This window comes from Phocoena sinus, chromosome 14 (assembly GCF_008692025.1).
Source record: "Phocoena sinus isolate mPhoSin1 chromosome 14, mPhoSin1.pri, whole genome shotgun sequence".
Classification (NCBI taxonomy): domain Eukaryota; kingdom Metazoa; phylum Chordata; class Mammalia; order Artiodactyla; family Phocoenidae; genus Phocoena; species Phocoena sinus.
Window position 1 is genome coordinate 65,250,683 of NC_045776.1, and position 23,855 is coordinate 65,274,537.

Here is a 23,855-nt window from a genome sequence, read left to right on the forward strand (position 1 = left end):
TTTCACTCTGTTGGTAATGTCCTTTAGTGAGCATACATTTTGTTTTGGGGGGGTGGAACTCAGTGCTTTGTATTTACAAAAGAAAAATAATAAAGGAAAAGTCTGAAGCTAATCAGCTGGAGACAGAGGGCAAAGGTGGGAATCTGGGGGAAAGGGTAGGGTCCTCTGCAGAGAGGGAAGGGGAGGGGCTCTGGCACTAAGGAAGCCTGAGGGTCCCAGCCTCTAGGGGCTTCCCCAGGGCCAGCCCTACCCTCCCCGCACAGACTCAGATCAAGGGGCCAGGAGCTGAGTCTCCCGCAGCCCCCTCTGGTTTTTGCAGGAGCCTGAGTTCCCAGCTCCAGGGCTCTGGGATGGCAGGGGAAACTGAGGCCAGAGAGAGCCCATGGGCCCTGCCACCACTTCTCACTGTGGCGTGATCTTGGCAGCCTCAGCCCGAATAAGGGCAGTGAGGTCCCAGTTGATGAGGAAGATGAATCACAGGCTGGCAATCTCCACCACAGAGTTGTTTCTAAGGCGCCATTTAGAGCCACACAGCACAGGCCGTCCATCAATGTAGATGGGTCGCCGGCCCTCACTGACAATGAAGAAATTACCATTGTTCTTCAGCCTGATGACACCTTGTTTCTGGGAGACCTTCCAGGCTGGACCCTCCAGAGACAGGTCCATGTCAATCTGGTTATCCTTGGTTGCTCTGCCTACGGTGATCTCTCTCGAGCACAACAGGTAATGCAACATGCGGCCCCGCAGCACTGCCAGGGTCTGGTTGTCAAAGTCCGGAGAGCTCATGCCTGTGATGCTATCTACTAGCACCTGCCACTTACGCAGTTCCTGTTCCAGCTGCCGAATCTCTCGTTTCTGGCACCGGTCAGCCACTGTCAGCTCATGTTCTAGGACTTCATCTCACATGTCCTTGAGCTTACTGTCATCAATCAAGTCCTCTGCATTGGAGAAGTTCAGCACTTGGTCCCCCTTGGACAGCGGCTGCACTGTCTGGTCCTCCAACAGGTAATACTGCTTCACGAGCTGCCAGTGGGCCTGCAGAGCCTTGGCAGTACGGGCCAGGTAGAAGGCATCGGGGTGTCTGTGCAGCAGGTCCTGGAAGGTCTCCAAGGTGGGCTGGCTGGTCGATCCCACGTTGCTCAGCAGCTGCTCTTCAGCCTTGCTAAACAGGGCCTTGCTCTGGAAGGTGGCAATGGCCTCTGGGTGCAGCTGTCTCATGGCCTGGCAGGCCAGCTTGGAGATGACAGGATCGTAGAGCAGGGCATACCAGCACTCCTGGACTTCCCGCAGGATGAAGGGGCAGCTGAACTTCACGCCCAGGTGGACAGATGTCAGGTCATTGGTCTGCAACACGGCCCTGATGAGCAGGAGGCCGTCCGCAGGCTTCCAGTGGCCCAGATCCTTGGTCACCTGGAGTGGCTGTTTGCTCTTCTTCACATGCTTCACGAGTCCAGGGGCTGGGGCTGGGCTGGGTGGCACAGGGGTTCTGGGGGCCTTGGACACCTTCTTCTCACTGGAGGAGGGTTCACTCCCCGAACAGTGCCCTGTTTCCATCCCACTGGCCCCCTTCGCCCGGGTAGAGGACTTAGTCAGGCTGCTCTCCACCAGCTCATCGTCAAACTTCTTTCTCTTGATGAACCTGGAGGAGCTTCTCCATTTAGGGATGGTGCCCAAAGCCTGTGAGGAGGCCCGCTTCTGCCCTGCCAGTGACTCCTCATCCTCTGAGCGGCTGGCAGTGCCTGATGCTATCAAGGATGAATTTGGCAGCCCCTGAAAGTCTTTGTCCATCCTCTTACAGTCCCAAAGCCACTGGTTCCAAACCACAGGGCTAGAGGGAAGGGTCCCACAGGCTCATCCAAGGATTCTGACCAGGTGAGCTTAGAGGCTGAGAAGAGATTCATTCCTAGGCTGCCAGCTCCAACAGTTTCTCCGTGGCGACGGCAACAGCCACAGGGCCTAACATACATTTTTAATTTTAATGAAGTTCAATTTATCTATTTTTTAAAAAATAAATTTATTTATTTATTTGGCTGTGTTGGGTCTTTGTTGCTGGGCGCAGGGTAAGCAGCGAGCGGGCGCTACTCTTCATTGTGGTGCCCGGGCGTCTCATTGGGTGGCTTCTCTTGTTGCAGAGCACGGTATCTTGGCACGCGGGCTTCAGTAGTTGTGGCACTCAGGCTCAGTAGTTGTGGCTCGAGGGCTCTAGAGCGCAGGCTCAGTAGTTGTGGTGCAGGGGCTTAGTAGTTGTGGCACAGGGGCTTAGTTGCTCCGCGGCATGTGGGATCTTCCCGGACCAGGGCTCGAACCCATGTCCCCTGCATTGGCAGACGGATTCTTAACCACTGTGCCATCAGGGAAGCCCAATTTATCTATTTTTAATTTTTAAATTTTGCCTGTGCTTTTGGTGCCATACCCAAGAAGCCATTGCCAAATCCAATATCGTGACAACTTTTCCTATTTTTTTTCCTAAGATTTTTATTGTTTTAGATCTTAGGCCTTTGATCTTCTTTTGAGTTTTTTGTATCTGGTGTAAGGTAAGGGTCTAACTTCATTCTCTTGCATGTAGATATCCAGTTTTCCCAGTACAATTTGTTGAAAAGACTGTCCTATTCTGATTGAATGGCCTCAGCACCCTTGTTGAAAATCATTTTGCCATGTACGTAAGGGTTTATTTCCAGGCTCTTTATTTGATTCTATTTATCTATAGACCTACTACTATAGATTTTTTTTTTTTTTTTTTTGACTGTGCTGTGCTGCATGCGGGATCTTAGTTCCCAGACCAGGAACTAAGTGCCCCCTGCAGTGGAAGCATGGAGTCTTAACCACTGGACTGCCAAGGAAGTCCCCTGACTACTGTAGCTTTGTAGTACATTTTGAAATCAGAAAATGCAAGAACTCCAATTTTGTTCTTCTTTTACCAGATTGTTTTGGCTATTTGAGGGGTCCCTTGAGATCGTATATGAATTTTATGACACATATTTCTATCATTTCAAAATGCATTGTTGGGATTTTGATAGGGATTGCAAGTAATCTGTATATTACTTTGAGTAATATTGACATCTTAACAATATTAAGTCTTCCAGTCCATGAACATGGGATGTCTTTCCATTTATTTGTGCGTTCTTTAATTTCTTTCAGCAGTGTGGTGTAGTTTTCCCTGAAAAAGTCTTTCACCAACTTGGTTAAATTTATTCCTAAGTATTTTATTCTTTTGATGCTGTTGTAAATTGAATTACTTTCTTCATTTCCTTTTCTGGTTACATTTGTTGTTCGTGTACAGAAAGGCAACAGATTTTTGTCTGTCAGTTTTGTACATTGCAACTTTGCTGAATTATATTTTAACTTTTTTTGGTGGAATTATTAAGGTTTTCTCCGTATAAGATTGTATTGTCCGCAGACAGATAATTTTACTTCTTCATTTCTAAGTTGGCATCCTTGTCTTATTCCTGAGAGTACAGGAAAAGCTTTTTGTCTTTCGCCATTGAATATAAGGTTAGCTATAGGTTTTTCATATGTAGCCTTTGTTATGTTAAGGTAAGCTTATTCTATTCATAGTTTGTTGAGTGTTTATATCATGCAAGGGTATTGAATTTTGTTAGTGATTTTTTGCATCAGTTGAGATGATTATGGGTTTTGTTTTTCCTGTATTGTGTTAATATGGTGTATTGCATTGATTGATTTTTGTGTGTTGAACCATCCTTGTATTCCAGGACTAAATTTCACTTGGTCATGGGGTAGAATCCTTTAAATATGCTACTGAATTCAGTTTGCTGGTATTTTGTTGAGAATTTGCACATCAGTTTTCATAAGGTATATTGGTCTGTAGTTTTCTTTTCTTGCAGGGTCTTTGGTATCAGGATAATACTGGTCTCATAGATTAAGCTAGGTAGTTTTGGACTTTTCTTCAACTTTTTGGAAGAGTTTTTGAAGGATTTTTGTTAACTCTTTTTTTATGAGACTGATGCACTGCTTACTTCACTAAGAAGGAACTTGTTAATTCTTTTTTAAATCTTTGGTATAATTCACCAGTGAAGCCATCTTGTTCTGGTTTCTTTTTTCCTAGGAAGTTTTTGATTACTGATTTAACCTCTCTACCTGTTTGAGGCCTATTCACATTTTCTATTTCTTCATAACTTAGTCTTGGTAGATTGTACATTTATAGGAATTTTGTCCATTTCATCTACAGAATCTAATTTGTTGGTGTATAGTTGTTCATAGAACTCTCATGTAACCCTTTTTATTTCTGTTTAATTGGCAGTAATGCTTACTCTTTATGATTTTAATTATATGAGTCATCTATATTTTTTCTTAGTCAATTTGACTAAAGGTTTGTCTAATTTTTTAAAAAATCTTTTCAGGGAACCTACTCAGTTTTGTTTTGATTTTCTATTGTTTTTGTATTCTCTATTTGGTTTTTCTCTGCTCTAAAATTTATTATTTCCTTCCTTCTGTTAGCTTTGGGTTTAGTTTGTTCTTTTTTTTTCTAATCCATAACTCTCCTGTCTCTAAGGGCTGAGCTCTCTGAGCATATGAGGATTTTTTTCCACACTTCCCCATGGATATAAATCACTACATGAACATACTACCCACATATAGAGCACAACAATACTTGGGCTGGGCCCCCGTGATGGTGAGGGCAGCTTTATTCCCAATGATGGATCCAGAGAAGTGACCAGGGACCCCAGAGGAGTGGCTGTTTGTGCTGTAGATAACAGTTTGGGGAGCCTGGCCTGGGGTCTGCTGGTACCAGCTGGGGTGGTAACTGGTAGAGACTGACCCAGAGCTATGGCCACAGGTGAGGGTGACTGTCCCTCCTGGAGACACTGAAAGTGACGGCTCCTGGACCACAGTCTGAGAATCCACCCCTAAAACTGACAGGAGAGAGACAGGGCTTGTTATGGAGACAAGGTCCCCTGAGCCCCTACTTGTAGGTGCCCCCAAGGATGCATAGCCCTGGCCCCTGACCTGAGCTGTAAGTGAGGAGCCCGAGCAGAAACATCCAGACCATAGTGGGGACACTCCCAGGACGCCAGCTCTTCAGCCTCCTGGGCTGGAGTGTGGGGTCCTCGGGCCTTTATATGCCTCCGCGACCCATTAGGAGGAGGAGGGGCCTCATGCAAATAAGCTTCCTGCCTCTCTGTGCCCAGTGTCCCCTGATGTCCCCTGGGGGAGGTCTCGAAGGAGGCAGATGCTGGGGCTTCACAGAGACCGGGGACAGCGTGGGGATGAGACAGAGTGATGAGGGTGACGTCTTTCACCAAATGTTCTCCCCAAGACCCTGGTGACCTTGGTCCTCCATGTCTTCCCTGGAGAGTCTGAGAGCTGAAGGAGGAGATGTGGTGTCCTCACGTCCTGCCCAGAATCTAGTCCATCCCAAATCTCACCCCATTCCTGGGTCATTTCCTCCTTCCTCAGTGAAACCCCTGCTTGTCTTCTTTGGAGGAGCTTAGCAGTCACTCCTCCTCCAGTAGTGAGTCCACTGTGACATCACAGAGCCCACGTCTGGGGTGTGAGGGGACAGGGGACTCCCTTGACTCAGCCCTGGACCCTGTCCTAGCAGCAGCGGTGTGGGGACCAGGGCTGGGAGGGCCAACACGTAGAGCTGCATGGCCAGGTTTGGGATGACAGCCTCCCTTTTTGAAGAAGCATATATTATATGACATCCCTTCAATTTAACTGCCAATTTTAGGAGAAAAATTCATAATGTCACATAGAAATTAAGATAACTCACAACATCATAGAAAACAGAGTTGAAATACATGTCACATAACCAGAAATAAAAATAACGCTGTGTGTGAATAAGTATGTGTGAGCATCATGGGATGTTTTAAAACTCCCTTCCCTTTACATTCTGCTGTGGAGCCAAAGGACTAGGAAGGGTGGAGAAGCGATTTGGGATGTAAAGAGGATGAACAGGGAGTTCAAATTTCTTAAGTATTTGGGGAAGAGAATGTAAAAATCATGTTTAACTCACTGTTAATAAAATTATTATTTGGTATTCATATTAGGTTTGCTGGTAAATTAGCTATTTAATAAAATTCACATGATTCGTTTTCACATGCATTTGAGAACCTCAACTCACAGAGGAGAAAAATATTCATACTAAATTATCTTGCTATTATACCAATGTATTGATGATAGTGTAGGGAAAATAGGCAATTCATATCTATCATGTTTTTTAAAAGAGACGGAGTATTGACACAAAAGAAAAACAAAGAATTAGGAACAAAAACACAAATAGTTTCAGTTTCCAAAATTCACTTAAGATGTTGAAAATAACAAATAACACAACAGTGAAAAAATGAAAAATAGCATAAATAGTGACAAAGGGCCCCTGCGTTCATCACACTTTTGCCGTGAACACCCTGGGGGTCATGTTGTCACGGAGACAGTTCCCCCCCGAGGGGTCTCTTAGCCTCTGTCCAGGTATCACTGGAGGTCAAGTTTATTGAAGCAAGTTTATTTTGTTGTGTGACTGTCTGTCTGTCTTTGCCTGAACGGCAGGTATGGGCACTGACCGCATGACGGAGGAGGAGGAAATAAGAGGTCAGCGTGTTACTCAGAGCTGAGAGCCCTCATGTCCCCTTGGGGCCCAGGTGCAGGAAGGTCACCCTCCAGTGAGGACACTGCTGCCCACATGGGCAAGAGCCAGTGGAGGGTGTTCCCAGCCTGCCTGGCCCAGGACCCTGAGCTCTCAGGACCAGGCCCACAGTGCCCGCTGCTGGACTCAGACCCACATCCTCCCCCAGTTCACACATGCAGCCTCCTGGAAGGGCTTTCTGACACTGGCAGCTGGATCTTTCTGATGTCACCATTCAGGGCAGTAGAATGCGTCCCCTCTGTGTAGTTTGGGGCTGAGATATTAATTTCTCCAGGTCACTAATGACCTCCATACCCCTAAATGGAATGCTGATGTGCCAGGAATCCCTGATGTCTGAGTTTGATCTGACCTGCTCCCAGATTCATTACCAGAACATAACCACCTTGAACCAAGTGCCAGGCTTAAAATTCCCAGAGTACCCGTGGGTCATACCTGGTCATGATTCTGTCTGAGTCACCTTCCCAGGTTGATATGTGGTTGCTGTTGTGTTTGTAAGGTCTCCAGGTAGCGTCCCAGCGCTGATTGCACGTCTCTGTTCTTATTTCTGCCTTTGCTGTGAGAATATGATGTTCTCGCGGAAAACGTGTCTTTTTCTTGATTACTTCCATGGGTCTCGTTAACTGCTGAATGATACTGACAGTATTTATTTGCGACTCTGATGTATTTAAGATATTTTTAGTCTAGTTTCATAATCTTTCTCAGTAAAATGTTTGATATAAAGATTGTGACTATAGGGCTTCCCTGGTGGCGCAGTTGTTGAGTCCGCCTGCCAATGCAGGGGACATGGGTTCGCGCCCCGCTCCGGGAAGATCTCACATGCCACGGAGTGGCTGGGCCCGTGAGCCATAGCCGCTGAGCCTGCGCGTCCGGAGCCTGTGCTCTGCAATGGGAGAGGCCACAGCAGTGAGAGGCCCGCGCACCGCAAAAAAAACAAAAAAAGTTTGTGACTATAAATGGCACTCTCATCCTTTCCAGGGCTTCCCCCTGCATTGCTGGACTTAGAAACCCTTATGTCCTGTTACCTGAACTTACTGGATCCGGGTCAAGTTCATTTGTTAAACTCCATAGATTTAATAGGGGTGGGTATATAAGGTCTGTGTCCAAAATAGTGATATTTATCCAATATCACCCCAAACAAAGGACCAGAGGGGGAAAGGTATGACAGGTCATGAAGCAAAATAGGAGAAAGTAAGCAAGTGACGGGTCTGAAAGCCATGTCCTTAATGGGGAGGGTCTCCCAGGACCTGGAGACGAGGAGCTCCTCAGAGTGAAAGCTCCAGGAAAGGGGGGAACCCAGCTTGCTTAGGTGTCAGGGCTCAGGGCAGGAGCACAGAGCCTGGACCAGGAGAGGGACATGCAGGTGGTTGGCAGAGGCCCCCTGGGTCTCCCAGGGCACAGATGCTGGACCTCTGCTTCCTCGTCATCCTGCCCTGTACCTGTGATGGATCATTAGTATCTGGGCCCACAGTCATTGTGTTTGTACTAAGAGACCAGTAAGGAATAGAGACATTTTCACTGACGCCATAAAGATGGACCAGGATGAAAACATGAGGGTCTCGGGATTCAACAGCACAAGTGAAAGCAGAGGCCAAAGCTGAGCTGGCGTCGGTCACAGTCAGGGTCAGACAGGGGTGTGGAGGGCAGATTTTTATCTCACTTCCCCAGAGCACAGGAGTCCCTTGTGGCGGTGGGTAGTGATTAGATATGTGACAGTGGTAATCGGCCTCCTCATCGGGACGGGGCCCAGAGGTGACCAAGGAGGCCGTGTGGACAAACCAAGAGCCAGAGAATAGCACTGAACCCCCAGTGTCCCTCACCTGTGTCCTGGGTCACAAAGGTAGGGCCTCTGTCTGGGATCTCTTGTCACTGTTGCCATGATAACCCCACGTCCCTGCTGCTCCCTGTGCAGGAGAAGGTGCCCTCGGATCAGGGCTCGTCAGGAGCGTCACAGGGGGAGGGGCACAGGCATGTATTGGGGAGTCCCTGCTCCTGACGGTCCCCAGCCCTACCCCCACCCTGCAGTGCAGGAACTCCTCCAATGGGGTAGAGAGAAGAGGAGGACACAGCCAGCACCTGTGGGCTCAAGAGAACCCACTCCCGGGAGTCCCCTGGGTCCTGAGAGCTGTACCCCTGACACCTCAAGTTCTCTGCTCTGACCCTCAAGGAGCAGAGTCCACACTGTAGTGGACGGTCCACCTGCTGGGCTGGTCCCCGGGCTCTGCTGAAGATAAAATGAAGAATGACTCATTTCTTTATAGTAAGAAGAAAGGCCAGATCTACCTCTCTGGTTGCTTACACATGGATAAACAGGCAGTATTTCAGTGCCATCATGAATTATTTTGTTTTATTTTTGTTCTAAGTTTTTAGAAGACTAAGAAGGGTTGAATTAAAAATTGGGAGTAGATCCATTACAAACCAGAATGTACTTCCCAGTACACTTTGTATATATACAATTTAATGTGAAATTTAAAAGTTGTCATGAAAAAGGTTCTGACAGGCTAAGTTTCTTGTTCCACTTTCCCATCTGCCTGTGTCTCTGTGAGGAGCACTGTTGTACCAGGTTGCACAGTAATGCTCAGCCTCGTCCTTGGGCTGCAGCCGAGAAGAGTAGAAGCCCTGCGTTGGCCGAGGCCTCTTTGGATCCAGAGAAGCGGCTGGGGACCCCGGAGCCCTGGTGCTTAATGGAGTCTGAGTTGTAGGACAGGAGGTACCAGGGAGGCCTCCCTGGCTTCTGCTGGTACCAGGTTATAACATAGCTGGCAACACTGTACCCACTGCTCAGGGTGCAGGTGAGTCTGGCTGATGCTCCCAGAGTTGCAGAGAGGGAGGGAGGCTGAGTCAGCACAGGCTGGGAGACGGAACCTGCAGACACAGACACGGGGGAGATGGGGCAGGAGCTGGAGGAAAGATTCCAGGAGTCTGAGCCACACGGGCTGATGCAGGCTGGGGACTGAGACCTGGTCCCCGCGGCCTGGCTCTCCCTGTGCAGTGAGAGAGGAACACGAGCAGGAGAGGAGTCCAGGCCATGGTGCTCACAGCCCCCTGGTCCCCACAGTGGGGCTGGGCTGCCCCAGGCCTCCTTTTCTCCCCCAGCCTCTGCCAGAGGAGGGGCTCCCGTGCAAATGGGTGTCCACCCAGGGCCCACCCAGCCCCTCCCTGAGCCCTGGTGCTGGAGCTCAGCTCACAGCCCAGACTCAAGGAGATGGAGGGCAGCTTCCCCCTTGGGACCCCCTGGGAGGAAGCACCTGCTGAGACCACGCAGGTCCCTGCTCAGGGGCCTCTGCCAGCCAGAGAGGACACACTGCTGAGTCCCCACCAGGGAGCACAGGTCCCGCCCTGAGACCCAGCTCCTGGAGTGAAAGATCCTCCCTGAGCAGCTGTGCAGGGATCCAGGGCAGTCCTACAGCGCACCCTGCTGGTTTTATGTGGGGAAAAGAATCCCAGAAAATGTATGGTAAAAAAACCTATAAAATGCATCATTGCCTAGTAAGGTACAACATTGTCTACATCAGATATAACATGAGTAACAGACCAATTTCCTTATAAAATAGAAAATTTTATGGAACTGCTCCAAAGAATGACATAAGATACAGATAGTTTCACAGGAAACATTGAACAGAACTTCAGAGATCAGATGGTTCCGACTTATTTGCTTCATATTTTTTCACAAAGTTTGAAAAAGTAGACAATTTCCTAGTTCTTATAGAAAACATATAACAGCGATGAAAGCACCTGACTCCTTACACAAAACTATTACAGAATAGTAACATTAAATATTGATGAAAATGTTCTAAATAAAATATGAACAGAGATTTCTTACTAGATTAATAAATTGATACTTTTACTCCCATGATACAAGTTGGGTTCCCTATTATGAAATACTTTAATATAATACCAATAATAAATAATACAATATATTATTGTCTTAAATGATCACGAAAGAAACTTTGACCCAACCTAACAGCAATTCCTAAAAAAATCCACATAAAAATACAAACAGACAGATACCTTTATAATATGATAATACATACTATCTCACACACACACAGATAACATAGTCCTTAAGCCAGGATTTTAGGGTGGTTAAAGATCAGGAACAGGCAAAGGTGACCTTTAGCTCCATTATTATTCAATTATTCTGCAAGTAGTAGAAAGTCAGTGAATGAAATGATGTCAATGGTGAGGACGTAGCATTGATGGGAAGGACCAGCAGTTCTTCCTAAAGATCCAAAAGGACATTTCAGCCTCAGACAGGCCGGTGCTGGTGCAGAAGTGATGGCAGAGGTTTCCCCACTGAGGGACTAGCTGCAGACTGTGACTAGTACAGGTAACAGCTGGTGACCAAGTAGAGATGGTGGAGCCAGGGGGGCAGAGGGGAGTCTGGGCCACCTGCCCAGGGTGAAGAGAGCCTTGGAAGGTGAGAAGCATAGTTTGCCTCCCACTCATGCTGCATCCTGAGTCATGTCAATCCTCACTTTATGGGGGGTCCTCAAGGGGGAAGAGAATGAGAACATCTCTGCAGACACAGAAAAGCGAGGACCCCAGAAGAGGCATCTGGTGTGATGGGCCCAGGGGGGCTATGGACGGGGGCGCTGGGGAGAGGCTGGGGACTCACTCTGCCCCGTGCAGGACTCTGGACCCTGGAGACAAGGTCTGTGACACACGGCAGACGACTTGTCTTGAGCCATCGTCTTGCTGCTGAAACTCGGCCTCTGTTCACTAGTGACAAATAGAAACGCGGAGACAGAGTTTTGGGTGAAGTAAAAAAGAGTCGCTTTTATTGCTTTGCCAGGAAAGGAGGCCACAGCGGGCTAATGCCCTCAAGACTGTGTGACCCACCCTGGAGCAGGTAGTGAGGAGTTTTATAGTGTTCAAGGATCAGGGCATAATCAGCTCGTGGACAATTCTCGGATTGGTTGGCATCAAGGTGACGTTTCAAGCATCATCAACCTTCTGGTTCCAACCAGTCTAGGGTCTATGTGCTTGTGGTCAGCAGTTTTCATCTGGTGGGGGTCTGCTTCCTGTACAAACAACTTAGGAATGTGTGTCAGGCCTGTATCTACCTTCATCTTTCAGGGAACTGGGATTCTGGTGACTCTGCAGGGACTGGGAGTTTGGTGATTCTGCGATGTGGCAGAATTATAGTCTAAATTGATACCAGTTCCCCAGCCCAACAGCTATTCTTTGTCTCTCCATCTTCACATTTCCCAATCATTCACTCCTGAGTCAGCATTTTACTTCAAAAGACGTGGACACAGGGGCTTGTACACGGTTTCAGTCTCAGGACTAACCTGGAATCAGATCAGCCAACAAGAGCACCTGAGGGCCTGAAGGATGCCTGTGATGGAGAAATAGACAGTGAAAGAGGGGTCCGTGTCAGACCTGGTGTATGAGACTGGTCCCCACCTCTGCCTATGAGCAGAGGGAGAGGGGAAAGGAAGTCAGCCTCTCAAGATTGGATAGTTCAGCCAACCAAATATGCAGGTGGCAAATCAGCACAGGAAAGGAGGCTCAGCATCGTTTGTCATTAGGGAATGTGTATTAAAACAACAATGAAATGCCCCTACGTATCTATTTGCGTGGCTAAAATGAAATTCTAGTAAGTGAAAAAAATACCCGACAGGTAGTTTCCCATGGTGATGTTGGTATGAAAATAAACAAATACTGAATCCATTTCCCTCCATGGGTCGTACATCTACACTGGTGAATTGTTTGAAACAAAATAGGAGTCAGAATGTGAAACTGCAGTAACACAGATTCAAAGATGCGCGTTCAGTGAGCATCTTTTTGACAGTTGGCTAGAGCCATGCTGTGGGTCACTGCCTCATGACGTTTATATACTGATTATTGAAGGAAAATCACTTCAAAAAGGGTGAAACGGCCACGCAAACTCTCTCACCTTTAAATTCAACACAAGGGAAGATTCTGGAATTACTAAGCTGGAAAACTTTTAAAAGGAGTGTAACATTTCAAGCACATTTTATGGTACCGAGAAATTTTATAAAACTTTATTCTTCTCCCGTTCTAAGGTTTTTGGCACAGTTGATTTTGAAATTACCATCATGATTCAGAAAGCTCTCATAAGGGACAAGGAGACTTATTTTGGGATCCATAGTGCTGCAATGTCCAAAAAAATCCTCTTAAAAATCCTTCTAATATTTCTTTACAAGAAATACATACATTTCCAACTGGGGTGAACCATCAGAATTCTGTTACCAACATGGATACTTTGCTAGACTCTGAAAAAATGAAGGAATACAACACTTAAAAAAATGTCTGAGTGCCGGTCTACAGAGGTCCCAAGGCTACGTCCATGTTTGACCCACTGATGCCATTTTATTTTCAAAGCAACGCACTCACACCACGCAGTCTCTACACTCAGGTTCATTGCTGGTTCCTGCAGCGCTGACACTGATCTCTGGTGAAATCTCACTCTTGCAGTAGAGACATGTCAAACGCCTTATGTTTGCAGTTGGCCTTCTCATTTGGAGGCTGAAAGCACAGCTTGGGGGCCGGGCACGGGGTTACTCTCTGTCTCTGTCTGTCTCTCTCTCTCTCTCTCTCCACACACACACACACACACACACACACACACACACACACACACACACACATCTTTCCTAGGAAATGTGTGGTACCATGGATTGCCCTCTGGATGGGTTTCACCTTCTGTTCCATTGCTCTTTACTATTGGAAACATGTCCTGAATTCTGCATGTAAGTGACTGTCATTTTTCAATTATCAGTTTTGGTATAAATTTTAGTATGTTCGTTTAAACTTTCTAGAGTTGTCACGGACATTTTCCATAGACAGTAGAGAGTTCTAGTGTGGCACCAGTCTACAAAAGAAATGTTCTGTTGATCTTATCAGTAAAGCTATTAACTACCTCAATAAACGTGTCAAAGCTTGGAAACGAGGGGCCCAGGGTTTTTGTCCCATTCGTCATCTGTCTCTGTCACTGTGCTCGGCACCACTTGTATACACTTGACAGTAAGAGTCAGCCTCGTCCTCGGGCTGTAGCCCAGAGATGAGCAGGAGCCCTGCGTTGGCCGAGGCATCTTTGGACCCAGAGAAGCGTCTGGGGACCCCGGTGCTTATCAGAGTCTAACTTGAACCTCAGGAGGTACCTCAGGGGAGGGCTCCCTGGCTTCTGCTGCTACCAGTATATGCCTTTACCACCTACACTGATGTCACTCTCAGGGTGCAGGTGTGTCTGGCTGATGCTCCCAGAGGTGCAGAGAGGGAGGGCAGCTGAGTCAGCACAGGCTGGGAGAGGCACCCTGCAGACACAGACACATCAGATGAGGAGAAGGGACAGGAGGCAGCTACTCGGGGACCTGAGCCAGAGGAATTCCTCAGGCTGGGATGGGTCCTGGTCTCTGAGGCCTGTCTTACCTGTGCAGAGAGAGGGGAGCATGAGGAGGGCAAGGGTCCAGGCCATGGTGATCACAGCCACTGCTCACGACACAGAGCTGGGGCTGGGCTGCCCCACTCCTCTCTTATGCCTCCCCGCTGGCGCCACAGAGGAGGGGCTGTCACGCAAATGTGTCCCCACCCACTGCCGCTCCCCCATGACCCCTGACAGGTCTGGGGCCCTTGGACCCAGGGAACCTGCCTGATGCACTAGTTTCCCCCATGAGTCGGGACGGGGAGGAGGCAGCTTCCAGGACCACACACGGGCCACGTGCAGGGGACTTGGCCAGGCCCAGAGAGGACACAGCTGCTCCCTCCCCAAAGGAAGCAGAGAGCCCTGCCCTGGGCCTCCGGCAGAGGAGGGCTGCCCAGCTGGGCGCCCCTGTCCTGCCACATCCACCAGAGACGGCCGCACAGCGCCCCCTGCTGGTCCCAGGGCCAACCTCTCCTCCTCTCGCTCTGGTCCACAATCTCACGGTCACCTGTGTCCCTGACCCCTGCGTTTCCCACACGTGACTCCTCCCTACGCTGCTCGAGGCAGGTGTGGTCCTGGTGTAGCCTCACTGATTCGGGTCCCTGCTCCGCGGGCGGCGGTCTAGCGGGAGGCACACGCGACATCCTGATCCAGGAGGGCGTGGGAACCGCTGCGGAGCTGAGGACCGGACTCAGGGAACAGGGAGCACAGCGGATCTTCCCACGCGGGGGCTCAGAGGAGGCGGGGTGGCCCTGGTGCTGTGAGCAGGAGCTGCCGGGGACAAGGACGCTCACAGAGGAGGACACAGAAGGAGGGGACGCTGGTCCTTCCAGAGCAAGTCAGGGAGGAGACTGCACACACCCTGGGGCGCAGGGCTGGGGATGGAGCAGGGCCTGGGCGCCCAGCAGGGACCCCTCGGGCCGTCCTGCCACCTCCCCGTGTGCGGGGAGATCTTTAATCCCGGCGGTGCTGGTCCTCAGTGGGGCCAGATAGAGACCGAGCTCTGAGTAAAACTCTGGGACAGAACTTGGGACAGAGAGACCCAGCCAGGGGACATTCGGGGAGACTGGATGGACAGGACACAGAGGAAACAGGAAGGGGTGACATGGCACGTGGCCTGAGGAGGGACACAGGACGGTGACCAGCTGACCCCAGGCCGTGGGACAGGAACGGGTGGTCCAGATGTCAGGTGGATGCCCGACTGACACAGGTGAGGAAAGCTGCAAGGGCAGGGGTTGGGACTGGGGGGTGGGTGTGTGTACATTTGTCACATAGAGACCCATGGTAGGAAAGCCTGGAAACATGTTAGTAAAACTCAGGACAAGGGACTCATGTCCTCCGCTAGAGGAAGGACACAGGGGCTGTAAGTCACCACCCGATGGGGGACTTAGCTGCATCATTCATTCATCCAGCCAGCCAGCCATTCATTCTCTAGAGGATATTTAAGGACTGTCTCTCGTGTACCAGACACAGGGGGAGGATGGGGATCGAGGACAGGGGCCGGGTCCCTGGAGCGGGGGAGCCAGGCCAGCAGGGGTGAAGGTGATCCCAGAGGACACGCTAGGGTCTGAACCCCAGGTCCCCACAAAGACCCTGAGATGTCAGAGTGTCAAGGAAGCACAGGTCAGAGACTCCAAGATCTCCCAACGTTCATGACGCCTAGAGCACATCACCCCACAGGACAGGCCACATCCCCGAGTGTCCGGGGACATATGATGGGGTTGCTTTGAACGCGCAGATCAACTGGGCAGGATTGATCGACACCTTCACAGTAAGAAGTCATCCAATCTATGAACACGGGTCTCCTTTCCCTTATCTTCATCTGCTTTAATTTTTCTCTGCAAAAAGAAAAATTGCAAGGGCCCCAGACCCTGTCAGGGGTCATGGGGGAGCGGCAGTGGGTGGGGACACATTTGCGTGACAGCCCCTCCTCTGTGGCGCCAGTGAGGAGGCATAAGAGAGGAGTGGGGCAGCCCAGCCCCAGCTCTGTGTCGTGAGCAGCGGCTGTGAGCACCATGGCCTGGACCCCTGCTCTCCTCATGCTCCTCTCTCTCTGCACAGGTAAGACAGGCCTCAGAGACCAGGGCCCATCCCAGCCTGAGGAATTCCTTCTGGCTCAGTCTGTAAGCTTCTCCCCTACTCGGCTAATCCTAGTCCTAAGTATTTTATTCTTTTTGATGCCCTCATGAATGGCATTTTAAAAAATATCCTTTTGCTTCTTCATTTTTAGTAACAAAAAAACCAAGAAATTTTTGTAGGTCATTACTCCTCATAACACTGTGGAAGATCCTAGTTAGAGCCCGATATGGGGTTGTGATAAGAGTTTCTTCTCCTTTTTGTAGGGCAGGTAACAAACAATGGAGCAGGTGGGAATATTGAGGTGGGGTCTGCCGCCCGTGGACAGTAAGATGAGCCACACAAAGGGGCGGCCCTGGACGTGTGACCATCTAAGGGACTGAAATGGCCCAGCACTGCCTCCACTAACTATGGGGGAAAGGAAAAGCATAAAACACTTTTTCTTTTCAGTTTGAGAAAAATGTCATTAATGTATCAAGAACTTATGTAGTGATTTGTGAAACATACATGGTAAGAGCACCCACTATTCTCTGATTGGTGCCTGGTGATGATAATTTGTGGAAACGCCACAAATCAGGAGCAGCCAATGTGACTTTTAGCTCCATTATTATTCAGCACCATTCAGCAAGTGTTAGACACCGCAAGTAAACAGGAAGAATCAATGGTTGGATGATTGAGGGGCACGGAGAGGTAGTTGTTCCAAAAGACCCAAATGTATGATGCACCTTAGATGCTCTGGTGTCAGTGCAAAAGTGTCCGAAGAAATCTCCCCTGTGAGCAAAGCACAGGCGTTCATCCTGAGGGCTGATGAGAGGGGGTCATAGCCCTAGAAACTCCTGGGAATTGGCAGATGACCCCAATGATGGAGGCTCAGGGTTCCCGAGTCAGAGTTCAGGTCTGAGATGACCTCCACCGACTCCCCCACCTCATCCCCTGAGCTTCAGGGCAAAGAACGCTGCATCCCCAGCAATGGGCACATGGCCTTTCTGTTTCCTTTGAGACCCTCCCCTAGGAATGGGCTGCTGAAGGGACTTTGAGGACGGAGGGGAAAGAGGAGCCTCCACACCCCGGCAGGCCCCCAGGGATGAACGTGGACCCAGGGCGGCAGCAGAAGCAGCAACAGAAACTCCAACCAGACCCTGAGCAGGAAGCTGCTGGGTGGCCCCACCTCCCGCAGATGAGAAAAGAGTCCTGGTCTCGGTTACTGCTCTCCTGGAGCTCTGGGTGAGCCTGAGAGGCTGTCACAGGAAAGGCAGGAGAAGCAGCCTGGTATCAGCTCAGCCCAGTGATGGCTAAGGAGGCCAAATGCCAGACTTGGGACCAGGGAACTGATCAGGGACCGCTGTCTGTCCCCCACTAGCATCAGAGTTGAGGAGCTTGGGGCCCAATCCTGGGAGCTGCTGGTCCCAGGACACGTACTGGACAGTCTGATGTGTCCTGATTCGGACACAGCTGGACTCTGGCCCCTGGTTCTGACCTAACCCATCATGGACTCTGTCCCCAGGGCACCTTACCCTGGCATCCAGGGATTCTGCTCAATTTGAGAAAAATTGGACAGTTTTGCTGCCTAGGAAAAGCCTGGGCGGCGGAGGGGGCGGGGTACAGAATTAAGATGTAAACAGATTTTCTGGACCAAGTTCCCTGGTGTGGGTCTCAGACCCCAGTTTTAGGCCAAACAAACAACGGAAGCAGCTGACTTGGTAGAGGATGGTTCTGCCCCGGGAGCCCCAGTGCTGGGGGGACAGCAGGTTTTTGTCTCACTTCCCCCCTGGCTTGCACACTGTGTGACCATCCAGGCTGTCATCATAAGACTGGCAGTAATAATCAGCCTCGTCCTCAGCCTGGAGCCCAGTGATGGTCAGGGAGCCCGAGTTGCCAGACTTGGAGCCAGAGAAGCGATCCAGGACCCCCGAGGGTCGTTTGCTATTGTCATAGATCAGGAGTCTGGGGGCCGTTCCTGGGACCTGTTGGTACCAGCTCACATAATTACTCCCGATGCTGCTGCTGCTTCCAGCGCAAGAGATGGTGACCCTCTGGCCCAGGGCCCCAGACACGGAGCGCGGCTGAGTCAGCACAGCCTGGGCCCAGGATCCTGCAAGTGGAAGAGACAGAGATGGTGATTCTGGGGTCCAGACACAAGACCAGGAAGCAGGGCCCATGGTCTTCCCTGGGTCCCTTCCCCTGTCCCCGCATCCAGTCACCTGTGCAGTGAGCGACCAGGGTGAGGAGCAGAGGGGACCAGGACATGGTGGACATGGTCACGGGGTCCTGCCTTCTGTGTCCCCACAGCTGAAGCAGAGTGTCCCCAAGTCTCTCCTTCCCCTCTTCATACTCTGAGAGAGGGAGGGTCCATTCATGCAAATGACACCCCCCCCCCCACCGGCTCTCTGGTCCCTCCCTGGGCCCTGGGTCAGGTCCCCGTGCTGAGCGTGGCCAGGGGGTGGGCAGGGGCGGGGCTGGGTGGGACCCAGGGGTGGGAGGTCACAGCAGGCAGCCCTGAGCAGAGACCACCAGGCAGTGCTGGGGGGCTGCTCCCAGCTCTCATCTCCCCAGACCCTCAGGAATGGCCCCCGCGCGCCCCCTGGTGTCCAGGCCCTGAAATACACACCGTGTGCCCTGGTGACCAGAGCCCCTCAGGGTCAGCTCCTGCCCCCTGCTCTGTGCACTGTCCCCTCCTTAGGGCCATTCCAGGTGCCCCTTCAGTGTCCCCCGTGACCTCAGAGCCATCTGTGGGCTCCCCCCAGACCCCTCAGGGTGAGTCTGTCCACAACGCCCTTGGCTGCTCAGGGGTCAGGACTGAGGGGGCGTCTGTGACCCAAATTCCTCTTACATCAGGATAAAGTGAGAGCAGTGCTGGCCCCGTGGAGGCCCGTCCCCTTCTGTGCAGGACAGCGGGTCCCCTCCTCTGTGTGACTTGTCCCTGGTGGCCAGAGCCCCCCTTCCTCTGTGTGTCCCCTCAGCCCTGAGGAGGAGGGAGCTCCTCTCTGTGGAGGGGGTGAAGGTGTGGCGAGAAGCCTGGGGGTGACCCTGAATTCCTAAACGCCTCAGCCTTTATTGTGTGTGAAGCTCTCCACACACGAGACCCACCGTCCCCCGTGTCGTGTCTTACGAAGTGACTCCCTCCTGGGAATCTCTCTTGCAGGCACACGTCACAGGCTGCAGTGAACAGGGCCTAGTGATGTTCTTGGCAGTTTTTATTGAGACTCTGAAGGGCTTTGAGCAGCATCTGTTCCCAGGGAGCCTGATACGTGGGGCTGTTAGGATCAACAGAGCCCCAATAGTGGGTTTGAAAAGACATAGTTAGGGGAGTGTTTGGTTGGAAAAGAACAGCCTGACTGAAGTTTGCCCAGCACTGCGTGTGTGTGTGTTACACAGATGGTGTGTGACTGTGACATTTTCAATTTACCAAAATGCGTTACCAAAATATAAGGCCATTACTTAAAATTAGTGCAGGATTTTTTTTTTTTTTTTTTTTTTTTTGCGGTACGCGGGCCTCTCACTGCTGTGGCCTCTCCCGTTGCGGAGCACAGGCTCCGGACGCGCAGGCTCAGCGGCCATGGCTCACAGGCCCAGCCACTCCGCGGCATGTGGGATCTTCCCGGACCGGGGCACGAACCCGTGTCCCCTCAATCGGCAAGCGGACTCTCAACCACTGCGCCACCAGGGAAGCCCTGTACATGAATTTAACTGAAGGAAAACCTATGTTCTATTTTAATTTTACATTGACAAGTGTAACATTTCTGAAATACTATATTTATCTTTGTAAATACTGTATTTTTATCAAGGACATTTTAATAAAATGACACAACAGTTATCCTATGAAATTTTATTTATTATCAAGTGAAAAAGGAGTCTGAGTGAGGCAGGGCCAGAACCAACCTCTCTCTGCCACTCATAACATCCCCACTGGAAGTTTTTTTTTTTTTGGCTGCATCGGGTTTTCATTGTTGGGTCTTCGTTGCTGCGCGTGGGCTTTCTCTAGTTGTGGCGAGCGGGGGCTACTCTTCATTGCGGTGCACAGACTTCTCATTGCGGTGGCTTCTCTTGTTGCAGAGCATGGGCTCTAGGCACGTGGGCCTCAGTAGTTGTGGCCCGTGGGCTCAGTAGTTGTGGCTCACAGGCTCTAAAGCACAGGCTCAATAGTTGTGGCGCACGGGCTTAGTTGCTCCACGGCATGTGGGATCTACCAAGAACAGGGCTCAAACCCGTGTCCCCTGCATTGGCAGGCAGATTCTCAACCACTGCACCACCAAGGAAGTCCCCACTTGGAGATTTTTATCTCTGAGCATGGAAGTTTTGTCTGTGCAAACATGAGCAGACTGAGATATCAGAGCAATGGGTCAGTCTCAGATCTGAGGGGAGGAAAAGCATATGACAGGGTCAGATTTGTCATTCTCAGGAAATTCAGAAGTGACAACAGAAGGTCACCCTGAGTTAGACGTGGTCCAGGCAGAGCAGCAGTGCCTGTCTCAGGGGGAGGGCACAGGGGAGCTTTTAGTCTCATTTCCCTGTGGGTCTGGAGCACCCTGTAAGTACCAGTGTTGCTGTGAACTGTAGCACAGTAATAGTCAGCCTCGTCCTCGGGCTGCAGCGCAGAGATGAGCAGGAGTCCTGAGTTGGCCGAGGCCTCTTTGGATCCAGAGAAGCGGCTGGGGACCCCGGAGCCCTGGTGCTTATCAGAGTCTGACTTGAACCTCAGGAGGTACCGGGGAGAGCTCCCTGGCTTCTGCTGGTACCAGAATATGTGGTAGCCGCCAACAATGTACCCACTGCTCAGGGTGCAGGTGAGTCTGGCTGATGCTCCAGGAGATGCAGAGAGGGAGGGAGGCTGAGTCAGCACAGGCTGGGAGAGGCACCCTGCAGACACAGACACATCAGATGAGAAGGGACAGGAGGCAGCTACTTGGGGACCTGAGCCAGAAGGAATTCCTCAGGCTGGGATGGGCCCTGGTCTCTGAGGCCTGTCTTACCTGTGCAGAGAGAGAGGAACACGAGCAGGAGAGGAGTCCAGGCCATGGTGCTCACAGTCCCCTGGTCCCCACAGTGGGGCTGGGCTGCCCCAGGCCTCCTTTTCTCCCCCAGCCTCTGCCAGAGGAGGGGCTCCCATGCAAATGGGTGTCCACCCAGGGCCCACCCAGCCCCTCCCTGAGCCCTGGTGCTGGAGCTCAGCTCACAGCCCAGACTCAAGGGGATGGAGGGCAGCTTCCCCCTTGGGACCCCCTGGGAGGAAGCACATGCTGAGACCACGCAGGTCCCTGCTCAGGGGCCTCTGTCAGCCAGAGAGGACACACTGCTGAGTCCCCACCAGGGAGCACAGGCCCCGCCCCCAGGCCCAGCTCCTGGAGCGAAAGGTCCTCCCTGAGCTGTGAGGGACCCCAGGGCAGTCCCACAGTGCCGCCAGCTGGTAACATGTGGAAAATGGAAAAAATAACACACAACTGGTAGGAAAGAAGAGATTAAAATGCATGCTTTTCAATGAAGATACAACATTGGCTCTATTTGAGAAAATACGTAAATGCACTCCTTTCCAAAGTAAAAAATTTATTATTGAATTTCTGCTGAAAGATATGATATATACATTTTATTGGGAATAGCTAAGAAATCTTCAGCAATCATATGGTTCCAATAGATTTGCTTTGTGTATTTATTACAAAACATTGAAAAAGATGTAAAATTTCTTAGTTCTTTTGAGACAGCAGTTAAAACAGTTATACATACACCACATAAATTGAACACCAAAGAGGAACACTGACAAACCACTATCAGTGAATATTGATCCAAATGTTCCAAAAAAAATGTCAACGAAGAAATATTTATACTGGTTTAATAAATCGATACTGAATCTAAATGTCATTTTTTCAAATATACAACTTGTGTTTTATATTAAGACATTAAAAAATAAATTTAACACCAATAATAGCAAATCCACATAAAATAGAATCAAACAACACATTTGTAATATGCTAATACACACTCTTCACACATGCTTAAGTGCACACAGGTTACCCTATGGGGCCTCTGCGCCCCCAAGCTTGTCTCACCGTCGGCACAGACGCTCCCAGGAGCCCCGCTCCTCCTTGGAGACACCTTCTGACTCCTCACCTTCTAACAGCCCCTCCCTGACCCAGACATGGCAAAGACCCCACAGGGGACTCGGAGGAGGTGACCCGAATCTGAACCCTGTGGTCAGGGAGGCCACCAGGAGCTCCTGGGTGACCGGGCCTCACAGGAAGGAGGGTCCCACATCAGGGAGGACAGTTTGCCCAGCGCTCTGGAGCCCTGAGTGGTTTCCCCGCTGTCTGGCCCAGCCCCCTCTCTGAGACTCTGCACTGCGCCCCCTGCTGGCCACAGGCACCTCCTCCAGCCACTGGGATGTCCCAACCCCCTTGCAGAGTGTCCCATTGTACAGCAGGCTTTGCTGATGTTACTCCCAGGAGAGTCAGGTGATGGGGCCTTTCCAGGTCCGCCCTGGAGACAGGAATACTCTCACCCTGGGACTCTCGTCTCCATGGAAACTGACCATATTTCCAAAATGTGCATCTCTGTGAACTGTAGCCCCACAGCTCAGCCCTGCCTGCCGTGCAAACACGGCACGTGTGTATGAAAGGACAGTGACAGGGAGCAGCAGGCCACACACATGGTGACGTGTCCTGTGTGCAGGTTGGGGTGTGCTCAGGGGTGGGGACAAAGGAGTCTGAACAAAGCTGTAATGGGTCAGCAGGAATGTGAGGGAGGAGTCAGGTGATCCCCCTGCAGAGACAGACAGAGCCCTGGGCCAGAGGTCAGAAGAAGGGAGAGGGTGGCTCCTGGTGAGGCTGGTGAGCGCTCACTCGAGGTCAGGGAAGTGGACCCTCTGAGCTTGTGACTCCAGCTCCTTCAAATGGAACAGAAAGAAAAGTCAGGGAAAAGATTATCCCCTTAATTAAACCCTGAAATCCTGTTTTTACTAAGTCTTAGTGCATGTGAAGATGCATACGTTTATACAGCCTCAGCTCCATTCACTGGCATTATTACTTTTAATAACCGGCATCGCACCCATCAGTGTCAGTGGGAACCCAGCCCGGTCTTGTCCGGGGACAGTAACTGGTGCTCTGTGAGCCCCACGTGCCCGGTGAAGCCGGGAGCTCAGGGCTCGGGGCTCACCACCCCTCTGGCATGAAGCACCGGGTGAGGAGCCGGCCTGCCGTCCCAGGCTGAGCAGGAATAATCAACCTCGGCCTCGGCCTGGAGCCCAGAGATGCTCAGGGAGGCCCCACCGCCTGACCTGGAGCCCAAGAACCTCTCTGAGACCCTGGGCGCCGGTTGTGACTCCTGTGGGTCAGGAGTTTGGGGACCCAGCCAGGTTGTTGCTGCACAAGCTGCCCCCTCGCTGCCAACGTTGTTGCTGTTTCCAGGGCAGGAGAGTGTGGCCATCTGTCCCGGGGACGTGGTCGCTGTGAGGGGACAGAGAGGAGGCTGAGAGCAGGACCCTGCTCCCTGTGCAGGAGAGAGGGCTGAGGAGCAGAGCTGGGGGTCCCCAGCCCACCCCCAGGTGAGGCCGTCCCCCCATGTGGGGAGAGAGGAGGTAAGCAGGGGGGGCGCCCAGGTCACGGTGAAGCCTCAGACACGGAGCCCTCAGCGCTGGTGTAGGGACTGTGATCCCCGAAGTCCCTTTCTATCCCCCAGATCCACATGCGGCAGAGTCACATCTGCACATAGACCTGCTGTCTGTGCTCCTGGCCTCCCTGCCCTGGGTGCCCACAGGGAGAAGGAGGGACCCAGGGGGAGGTGCCTGGCTCCTGGTGACCCCTG

The 23,855-nt window shown here is 51.1% G+C and overlaps 1 protein-coding gene and 2 gene segments (V, D, J or C); all 3 read right to left on the reverse strand.

Annotated features, from left to right (window-relative positions):
* Window positions 1-402: 402 nt before the first annotated feature.
* On the reverse strand, window positions 403-1,914 carry LOC116739221 (microspherule protein 1-like). The gene is given in 1 exon segment (XM_032603448.1): window positions 403-1,914. A coding segment is annotated over 1 exon segment (1,386 nt). The 5' UTR covers window positions 1,789-1,914.
* A 7,262-nt stretch (window positions 1,915-9,176) lies between these two features.
* LOC116739226 lies at window positions 9,177-9,628 on the reverse strand. The segment is given in 2 exon segments: window positions 9,177-9,463; window positions 9,559-9,628. Coding segments are annotated over 2 exon segments (357 nt in total).
* Window positions 9,629-20,498: 10,870 nt separating this feature from the next.
* LOC116765018 lies at window positions 20,499-21,128 on the reverse strand. The segment is given in 3 exon segments: window positions 20,499-20,528; window positions 20,590-20,921; window positions 21,035-21,128. Coding segments are annotated over 3 exon segments (408 nt in total).
* Window positions 21,129-23,855: the final 2,727 nt, after the last annotated feature.